Source organism: Drosophila grimshawi, unplaced genomic scaffold, assembly GCF_018153295.1.
Source record: "Drosophila grimshawi isolate 15287-2541.00 unplaced genomic scaffold, ASM1815329v1 contig_1377, whole genome shotgun sequence".
NCBI classification, from domain to species: domain Eukaryota; kingdom Metazoa; phylum Arthropoda; class Insecta; order Diptera; family Drosophilidae; genus Drosophila; species Drosophila grimshawi.
The window spans coordinates 24,138,072-24,147,592 of NW_025062900.1; the positions used below are offsets into that span (position 1 = coordinate 24,138,072).

Genomic DNA, 9,521 nt, shown 5'->3' on the forward strand with positions numbered 1-9,521 from the left:
AGACTTTTCAGACACGTTCGGTTTTCGGTTCGGTTTTTACCAGGCAAACAGCACAAAACAGAAACTACTCGCCAGGGGCCAGCTGTTGTGGTATCTCAGTGTCTTTATCATGTGCTAAAATGTTTTACAGTGCTCAGCAAATTGTTGCTACGAAAGCTGCCGACTTGTTTCTTACTTTTGCAATGTATTGAAAAATTTATTTTGGTAATGCACCTTGAAGCAGCACTGGTCTGCTGCAATAAAATTGTTTATGTAAAAATTCTAGTTAAGTTCATAAAAAAACGAATGAATTTAACAGCTGATTGCCTGTTTCTTTTAGGACAGATAACATACCGACACCATTATAGCTGTTGCATACATTGTCTATCGATAATGTTTATTATGTGCACCTATCGATATATTGACTTGCTTCGTATGGCCGTGTTGTCAAAAGTATCGCAAATATTCAGCGAGTCGAAAGGTGAAAGTGGTGATACTGTCGCTCGATTGTTTTATAGCGCGATTACTTAATGAAAAGCATATGTAATAGGCTAGCGACAAGGTGAAAGTTCACAGTCCGTTCAAAATGTCCGCAAAGACAGCAGCCAAGCCAAACAAAGCGCCCTCGAAGGAGCCGTCGGCGTTGAGTAAAATTTACCTGTTTGCTTACAATGCAGTGCAAGTGGGCGGCTGGAGCTACATTCTGTATCAGCTGGTCAACTACTATGTGCTGCAGGGGCCCCAGTTCCGTGCCCAGATCACGCTGTGGGATTATACACGAGTCGCTGTCATTATCTTCCAGAATGCCGCCTTTGTGGAGATCCTGAATGCGGTATTTGGACTGGTCAAATCGAATCCGGTGGTCACAACCTTCCAAGTGTTCAGCCGAATGATGGTTGTCGTTGGCGTTGTCATGGCCACACCCACGGGCAAAGTGTCACCCGGTCTGCCCATTGCTTTGTTCGCCTGGGCCATCACCGAGATCATTCGCTATGGTTTCTATGCTCTGAACATTATTAAGGTGGTGCCCAAATTTGTCGTCTTTCTGCGCTACACCACATTCATTGCGCTCTATCCGATTGGCGTCACCGGTGAGCTGCTGTGCTTCTGGTGGGCACAGCGCTATGCCAAGGAGCACAGCGTCTGGAGCATCGAGATGCCAAACAAATGGAATGCCACTTTCTCCTACTTCACACTGCTCTGGATTATCATGCTGGCATACATTCCCATCTTTCCACAACTCTACATGCACATGTTCACGCTACGTCGCAAGATCTTGGGTGGCGACGCCAAAAAGAAAGCCAACTGAACTTTGAACCCAATCGGGCAAAGCCAGCGAACAAAGCAAAACAATGTAAATTTCATTCGCTTTGCATTTCGCACCTTGTAGCTCTAAGTGAATTTGCATTTGAGTAACCCTACTTGACACCAAGCTAAGCTAATATTTAAGTGGTTTCTGTGTACAAAATAAAATCAAATAATTCCACAATTGATTCTATCGATGTTATTATTATTGTCTGCTTAGTGGCTTTACTCGTTTTTCATTGTAATGACAACTTTCAACTTTCTTCACTTTGCGAATGTAAATCCCCCTTATAATGTATACAATTTCAAGGAATAATTAATGGTGCTAACGACTCGTAGAAAGTTTATGATCCTAAGTAGTAAGATTCATTTGACACGTGGCTCGGAAGGATGCCCTAAAATTTGACCATATTTTGATATATATATAGTAATCCTCTTATACGCGTTGTTAAAACATCTTCGCGATTTCGGTTGTATATTCCGATTTGGCGGAACTACGATGAGGATACCGACCGCCATCCGGTTATATGATTTTTCCATACCTACCCTTTTTTCCACAATCCCTTAAATCATTGAAAGCCGAACGATAGTTTTTCTCAGAGCTCAAGTGTTTTATTTTTTTTTACAAGTTTTATAATTATTTTATGTGTTTCATTTGCAATAATAATTGGAGAGTGTATTTAGTGCTGTGACCATTGTATGGTCTTCAGGTCAATGCCCTCCTGCACCATTTCCCACAGTGGCGACATTTCACGGAGTCTCTCCACATGCTTGATGCACTTGTCGGCCGTATAGTCGACCTCCTCGATGGTGGTGAAACGTCCAATGCCGAAGCGAATGGAGCTGTGAGCCAAATCCTCATCGGTGCCAATGGCACGCAGCACGTACGATGGCTCCAGTGAGGCTGATGTGCAGGCAGATCCACTGCTGAGTGCGACATCCTTGAGGGCCATCAGCAGGGATTCGCCTTCCACGTAGGCAAAGGATAGATTCAGGCAACCATTATATGTGCTCACCGGATCCCCATTGCGTATCACATGCGATAAAGCGCTTGTTATTTTGTCCATCAGGCGCCTGGATAGGAAATCTACCCACTTCTTATCGTAGTCCATCTCTTGCATTGACAGCTCAGCTGCTGCGCCCAGACCCACAGCCAAAGGGGCGGGCACTGTGCCGCTGCGAAGGCCTCGCTCCTGGCCACCTCCACTCTGGATGGGCTCCAGACGCACACGGGGTCGGCGACGTACATATAAAGCGCCCACGCCCTTTGGGCCATAGATCTTATGTCCCGATATGGACATCAGATCAATATTCATGGCGTTTACATCCAAGGGGATTTTACCCACGGCCTGCGCCGCATCCGTGTGGAAGAACACCTTGCGCGATCGGCACAATTTCCCAATCTCCGAGATGGGTTGATGCACGCCAATCTCATTGTTCACCGTCATGATGGAAACGAGTGAGGTGTCTGGTGTCATTGCCTCGTCGAGCTGCTGCATGTCAATGATGCCATTGGCCTTGACGGGCAAGTAGGTAACCCTATAGCCTTCGTTCTCCAACGCACGGCACGAGTCCAGCACACACTTGTGCTCCGTCTGTGTGGTAATCACATGCTTCTTGTTGGTGCCATAAAATCGTGCCACACCCTTGACAGCAATATTATTCGACTCTGTGGCGCCGGATGTGAAAATGATCTCCTTGGGATCGGCGCCAATTAGTTTCGCGATTTGTTCGCGTGCCTTCTCCACGGCATGTTCCGTCTCCCAGCCGTAGGCGTGGGTGCGTGAATGCGGATTGCCGTAGTAGTTGGTCAGATAGGGCAACATTGCGTCCAACACGCGCGGATCCATCGGTGTGGTGGCCTGTGCATCTAAATACAAAGGTCGTCCCTCTGTCTGTTCATTCTTTATGTTGAATCGCACCTGGCGCTCGCGAAATTCTAGCATTGGCAAGAATTAATCAATAGACATGTAATGAATATATACATGTAACTTTATCTGATACCTTTTGATGTAGCCGCTGGTTTCACATCGGTCGATCGCAGTCGCACAACTACTGCCAGTGGTCTGGCACTTGGCCGTAGCATATGAGCCTGCAAGCGGCCCAGCATTTTATGCATATTTGTACTTCACGTGCGTTTGTGTTTTGCTTTCACTCTAATTTATTTATTACTTTTATTATTTCACAATCTAATCAGAAGCGGTCAATGTGTGTGTTTTTTACAACACTGTTGTCGCTATAATCGGTGTTATGCAGGCAAAACAGTGCTGCCAGACTGTATATTTTTGTTCGGCGCCAAATCGTTTGGTTTAAAAACTATAAAAACCAGACATACTTTTAATAATTGAAAAAACTTTTAAGTTTGAGTGTGCAGGTTTAATTGGACCAATTTAATACTTTTACGTTATTTAAACACTTTCTATAATTTCATGTTGTATATACATAAAAGCATAAAATATATATTGCAAAAATAGATATGCTATATGCCGTGGTGTAAAATTTTCTCATGCTTTATCTTTTGTTTTATATAAAGGTGTATAAGTATATATAAGTGTATATATATATTACATAATATGCCTATTGCTTGTAATTAGAATAATTTTTTACATTTGAACACTTAAAATTTTTCTGTTTGTCAGCTAGCAACGATGTTTGTTTACAATTTTAAACTTAGGGACTAAATAGATTAACGAGTGTTTCTTTTGTTTCTTGTTGTTTCGTTTTTAGGGAAAATCTGTTCAAGTGCGAATTTGTTCGAACAAGTTGGTTAAAATACATATACACTAACACAATGTTGATAATTTAACAGGAAATAATAGGTATCAGTTAAAAATAATTGAACTGGTTAAATAAATAATCGTCAACAAATCCAATAACCATTGCATATCTCATAACTGTCCGTCCGTTGTCAGAGCAATTGCTCCGTGACCAGGACAACGCTCTGTTCCAGTGCAATTGCCGCCAGTTCCTTAAGCCATTCATCCAGCAGGACGGCACACAAGGCCAAATCACGTGAGCGCTCCGTTCCGCTGGTATTCGCTATGATGCCCATCGAGGCTACCGAGTCCATGGATACTGGTTCCGAGTTAAAGCTGGCCGTCTGTGGACCACTCTCCACGCCATGCAGCGTGCTCGATGAGTGGGTTGCGGATAATGTTTGTGTGGAGCCACCAATGGAGCTGTTAGTGCTGCTCGCTGATGTTGCTTGTGCGTCTAATCGTGGCGTGGTGCTCAAACTCGTCTCACAGGTGTTTCCCCTCGGGTTCTCTTGTGCGACGCCACGTGAATTCACCTCCCCGTTGATGCCACCCACCAGCGTGGAAGCGGCACCTGTAAAATTCCAAAATATATTAGTTGTGCCTCATATGAAAAATGAATTTTCTGGGTTAAACGGAAACAACTACAACAATAACGTAAAATTGGTAAGCAAATAGTTATTAGGTACGTAGACACAGTTAAGAGCAATATATGTACAAAGCTACAGGAGGCGGCAATCTACTCAACAGATTACAGATTAATTAGCAAACAACTATATATGTATTTATATAGATATTTAGTTGAGTTGTATTATTTGGTATATTCTATATATTTAAGGAACTTTTACTTAAGCGTGAAATATTTACCGGTGAAGAATGCGTAAATTTGTGATAAGCCAGATGAAGCTAAGATTTTCGTAGTAGAAAATTGTTCGATTTGATAAAAACAAATAAACAATAAAAAAAAGAGAGACAATTCATTATAAGCAACATCTGCAGACATTGTACAAAATCTACACATGTAATGTGTTGTGATGGATGTGTAGTTCAATAGCTCAATTCCACTGACCAGAAAAATTCTCAATTCTGTCAGTGGAATCTTGTCTATTATAAAGTATTTAAAAATGTGTGTAGTCTTGTGTGTGTTTGTGTGTATGAGTTTTATGGTTAAAATCCCAAAACCGACTTTGTTCCAACATTCCCTGCAGCGTTGTTGTTTTTTTGTGAATTTGTTTTCTTGGTTGTAAAAAAGAAAATGTGCAATTTTGTTAGATGTGAACGCTGGCAAAGCATCACCTACCCGGATTTGGATTTGCGGCCGCTGTGGATGATGTGGACTTCCGCCCGAATATGTTCGATATGGACGCGCTAATGCTGCGTCGCTTATTGTCACTGCGTCGAAAGGGATCATAGGCGCTGGTGGGTGTGGCATGCATTGGTGTCGCCGCCGACAGCGTTGCATATGTGGAACGCTGCTGCGCCTGTTGCTGCTGATGTGTGGAATTGGTTGTATGTTGGAGCTGCTGTTGCTGGTGATGCTGCTGATGCAGCGGTGAATTGTCGCTAACCTTGCGCGCATTGATCAAACGAAATTCGCGATCAATCAGCGATGAACGCGCCACATCGATGATCTCCAGTGAGTTCTCCGCCACCGGCAGCTCTGCATCGATTTGCTGCTTCAGCATGCGCAGCACTTGATGGAACGAGGGCGTGTCCGACGTGATCGCAATGTCGGAACGCAGCAGCAGCGAATGGATGAGCGGCAGTGGATACCAGGCAAGTCGTGTAATCAGCCCAGTTAAATGCAGATTAACATACAGCGAGTTGCTCGTAAAGGTTTGCAGTTTGCCCCAAATGGCATTCAGAAAGGGACCTAAATAAATCAAATCAATATAGCAATTCGATTCCACATTATATGCCGACTCCAACTCACCCAAGTTTACGGTGCCCTGCGCAAACAAATCCTCCGAGAAGTCCAAATCGGTGAGCAAGATCTCATTGCGTGCGCTGTGCGAGACGCGCCACAAATCGCGCCGTCCACTACTGTTGATGCTGCTGTTGTTGTGATTACTGCTGTTGTTGTGCTCCACATCTGGATCGCTAGTTGCTGTTGTTGTGGTCGCATCGTTGGCATCGGCATCATCTGGTCGCCATTTGAACGACTCATAGCCGCTGGACTCACCAATAGACTGCAGGCTGTCCAACTGTTTCTCGCCTAGTTCGCTGCTAGCAACTGCCGCAACTGCGACTGGCGTTGCTGTGCCAAATTCGCTAAAGAACTGCCTGGCCAGCTCCAGGGCATGGGATGTAGCTCGTACCTGGCCCTGTCGTGGCCACTTCTGATAGCGATAGTTGTTCGCCCACTTGCCGCAGTCGCGTTGGCACTGAGCGATGCGTGAATGCGCCTCAAACAGATACGCCTGGATGTTGGCATACAAACTGTCGCCTGTGTAGTGACCGTAGTAGTTCCAGTTGGCGCCAATGGTTTTGCTCATCACCGGTGAAGGCAGGCTGGGTAGCATTGTGGACGATAACGCTGCTCCTGGATCAACCAGTTCGTGTACGCTTTTGGGGCGCGCCAGATCACGAGCTCGCTTCATTACGTCCGGAGTGAGCTCCAAGAAAAACTCGGTCGTGTTCAGATACGGATCGATCTTGTTGATTTTGTGGCGATGCGAGATGGGCACATGCTTGCCCGGCAGCATATACTTGAGTAACAGCTCCAGCATCAGATCCTCGCAGTGCAAGCCGAGCAGAGTATCAAACAGAGCCATTGTCACCATACACAGATTAGCATCCGGCGAATGCAGTCGCTCCACGAGCGCATCCAGAATGCGTTCGCCATCAAACTTCTCCGTGTCGAGTAGAAATTTGACAAAGGCACGCATCAGGCCAGGCTCAGTGATGGAGCGAAGTATCAGATCAAGGTACGACATGGCCGAGATTTGTGAGTCGATGTTCGTCTGAAAATGTTTGCCCTTCAGTGTCTGCGAATTGGAGCGCAAAAAGTTGTTTCGACATTTCGAGGCGAGGTGTTTGGTTAGCTTGGGGTCGGCCCAAAAACAGAAAGGATAGCACACACACTATATACTACGCTCATGCCGTAAAAGATATCGCCGATAAATAATGAATTTCCTCAGTATTTTTAATCAAAATAAAAAGTGGTTACCCTAAATACCCTGATAACTTTGTAATAGAGCACTTTTTTTGATTGATTCGATTAACTAAAAGCAGCGAATTGCGTATGAGCGTAGTAATAGAGATAAGTAAAAAGCAAACATACACACACACTGACACAAGAGCACCAGGGACAAGTGACAATTTTGCAACCAACACCACAAGAAATGCATCGAAGACAAGTTTTTACGTGAGAACAGAAAAGAGCAGGCGGAGACTCACCTGGAGTATAGCCGGGCCGAGCACCGGCACAATAAAACCCTGGTACATAAAATCAAGTAGCTGCTGCTTAATCATCTCATGCGCCACCTGAACAACCGCATTGCAGAACTCCAGGGCGTTCATGAACAACGTTAGCTCCGGAATCTCGGCGACATCGTCGGGCGTTATGCGATGCCAGTCAATAGCACTGACCTCGATGCTGTTGGGCAGACGCGAGTAGAGACCGCCGAGGCCAGTGACCAGCAGCGGGCAAATGGACGAGTATTGTGCAATGTAGTGGCCAATGTTGGAGTTCTTCTGCGATAGAGCCATGCACAGCAGCAAAGCATCGCGTGCCTGATGACCCAGACTGCCCTCTCGATGCACATATGGTATTAGCAGCGAGAAGATAATGAAACTGGAGACAGCCGAAAAAACAAACACATGATTAATGAATGTATTAGGCAAATTAAAATTATAATTTTCAAACTTACTTGGTTGTTGTGCCACTTTTGGGTGCGGCCAAGCTGCCATTTTGAATTTGCTCCTGCACCTGTGTCTGGGCCGAGAAGAAGAACAAATCGAGTAGATGGACATTCTGCATGAGCACCACGCACAGCTGATTCAGCAGGATTACAAGACGTTTCTCTAGATCGGGCGGAAATATCTCGCCCTGACTGGAGGCGAGAATTTTGAGCAGCGGACGCAAAAATGGCTCGTGACACAGCAGCTGATGCCGTGAGTGACTCACGAGCAGCTCATAAAGTTTTAGCTGCTCCAGACGCACTGCATTCGCATAGCGACCCGTTGTGCTTGCCCATTCGTATAGCTTGTCCAGCAGATTCTCGCTGAGCAGATACTCCAGGCAGGGCGCTGTCGGCGGTGCAGCATCTGCCGTTGGCAGCGACACCTTGTTGCAATGATGCAGCTCCACAAGCAGCAGCGTCACCATATAATCCAGATGTGAGACGACGCCCAGAACATCGTCGTGCGTGGGCGGACCCGCATGCTGAATAATTTCATGTGCCTGCTGCCAGTGCTTGCAGAAGCTATCGTAGCAAGCGCGCGGATCACAGTCTGTGGCAGCGTCTATGGGGCGTTGACGCACCGTTGCCGAAGCATTGCCAGAGTTGCCACTGCCCCCGGAGCCGTTACCACCACTGTTGCGTGTGAGACTCTGACGCAATGGACTCGTACGAAGCCAGCTCATTGTTTGCTTGTTCTGTGCACTTTGGCGACGAAGTTCCGATAAGTGGAAAAGTTTGGCATGTACTTTGTGTGCTTATCTTTTGTGTTTAGTGATTTGTTCCAGCTTTGTGTGTGAGTATTTTTGACTATTCTCGTATTCCCAGTTTCCGTTACATCTACAAACACAAATGTACAAAAATTATATATACATGTAGCTGAAACTGACAAAAGCGCCAAAAACAGATAAGCTTCAAACATTGCATATGCAAAAACAACAACAACAATAACAAAATCATCAAGCTTTGGCACACACACACACAAATATATATATGTGTATATTTGGGTAGATGAGCAGCTAACTAGCAAGTGGCGTTTGCTATTCACTGAAGCGCAAATTGTTGTTGGTGTTGTTTGCTCACTGATTTTGCTGCTCACCTGCTGAATTTTCATAGTCTTCGTCTTCGTCATCGTCTTGGCCTTTCTATCTATTGCTAAATGGTTCTTGCAGCAGGTGTTGTGTTAAGCGCGCTGCAGCAGTTTGTAATTATCTTTTTTTGGCACTGGGAAATTAGAGCGAAAAAGACGACGTCGACGACAGCCAGTGGCCCGTCCTTGTGCGTGTATTTGGAAGGTGAAAAATATGCAATTGTTGAATTGTTCAGGTTGAACAACATACACAAAACCTGGTTTTCACTTTAATGCCTCATTTTGGACTATTTTAAATTGGCTTTTTGCTTGCTTAATGCATTCTTATAAATATTTACAACAAATAGAAAGTAATGAATGAATTGGTGGTAGTCGGACGATAAGTTGTGGTGGTAGTCCGATAACAATATGTACAAGCTGCTTGAAATGCCTTTTACAGCACTGGACCACCTGCAATCGATTTATTATTGTACACACGCCCCCAATTTT

The 9,521-nt window shown here is 45.1% G+C and overlaps 3 protein-coding genes across 6 annotated transcripts; 1 reads left to right on the plus strand and 2 right to left on the minus strand.

Moving 5' to 3' along the window:
* Positions 1-434: 434 nt before the first annotated feature.
* LOC6566942 (very-long-chain (3R)-3-hydroxyacyl-CoA dehydratase hpo-8) lies at positions 435-1,472 on the plus strand. Its single transcript, XM_001993350.2, has one exon. The coding sequence runs from the start codon at positions 566-568 to the stop codon at positions 1,286-1,288; it is 723 nt and encodes a 240-aa protein (XP_001993386.1). The 5' UTR covers positions 435-565; the 3' UTR covers positions 1,289-1,472.
* Positions 1,473-1,870: 398 nt separating this feature from the next.
* On the minus strand, positions 1,871-3,524 carry LOC6566599 (cysteine desulfurase, mitochondrial). Its single transcript, XM_001993351.2, has 2 exons — positions 3,289-3,524; positions 1,871-3,223 (listed from the first exon to the last, which is right to left on the minus strand). The coding sequence occupies exons 1-2, from the start codon at positions 3,401-3,403 to the stop codon at positions 1,965-1,967; spliced, it is 1,374 nt and encodes a 457-aa protein (XP_001993387.1). The 5' UTR covers positions 3,404-3,524; the 3' UTR covers positions 1,871-1,964.
* Positions 3,525-3,645: 121 nt separating this feature from the next.
* LOC6566600 (FHIP family protein GH13096) lies at positions 3,646-9,386 on the minus strand. 4 transcript variants are annotated; one of them, XM_032739217.1, is made up of 7 exons: positions 9,042-9,386; positions 7,913-8,782; positions 7,440-7,836; positions 5,974-7,003; positions 5,341-5,913; positions 4,908-4,946; positions 3,646-4,614 (listed from the first exon to the last, which is right to left on the minus strand). In XM_032739217.1, exons 2-7 carry the CDS (start codon positions 8,626-8,628, stop codon positions 4,193-4,195), a joined length of 3,177 nt encoding a protein of 1,058 aa, XP_032595108.1. In that variant the 5' UTR covers positions 8,629-8,782; positions 9,042-9,386; the 3' UTR covers positions 3,646-4,192. The 4 variants fall into 4 exon arrangements, with proteins under 4 accessions (XP_032595108.1, XP_001993388.1, XP_032595110.1 ...); XM_001993352.2 differs by having other exon boundaries at positions 5,974-7,027; positions 9,042-9,324; XM_032739219.1 differs by lacking the exon at positions 4,908-4,946 and having other exon boundaries at positions 9,042-9,324.
* Between the last annotated feature and the right edge of the window lie 135 nt (positions 9,387-9,521).

Bases quoted from the DNA above. Each gene is read 5' to 3' on its own strand.
- LOC6566942 (XM_001993350.2), top strand. From the start codon at position 566: ATGTCCGCAAAGACAGCAGCCAAGCCAAACAAAGCGCCCTCGAAGGAG.
- LOC6566600 (XM_001993352.2), bottom strand. From the start codon at position 8,628: ATGAGCTGGCTTCGTACGAGTCCATTGCGTCAGAGTCTCACACGCAAC. The intron at 7,837-7,912 runs GTAAGTTTGAAA...GGCTGTCTCCAG, and splicing joins AAAAGTGGCACAACAACCAA to TTTCATTATCTTCTCGCTGC. The intron at 5,914-5,973 runs GTGAGTTGGAGT...TGATTTATTTAG, and splicing joins GCAGGGCACCGTAAACTTGG to GTCCCTTTCTGAATGCCATT.
- LOC6566599 (XM_001993351.2), bottom strand. From the start codon at position 3,403: ATGCATAAAATGCTGGGCCGCTTGCAGGCTCATATGCTACGGCCAAGT. The intron at 3,224-3,288 runs GTATCAGATAAA...TGCCAATGCTAG, and splicing joins ACCAGCGGCTACATCAAAAG to AATTTCGCGAGCGCCAGGTG.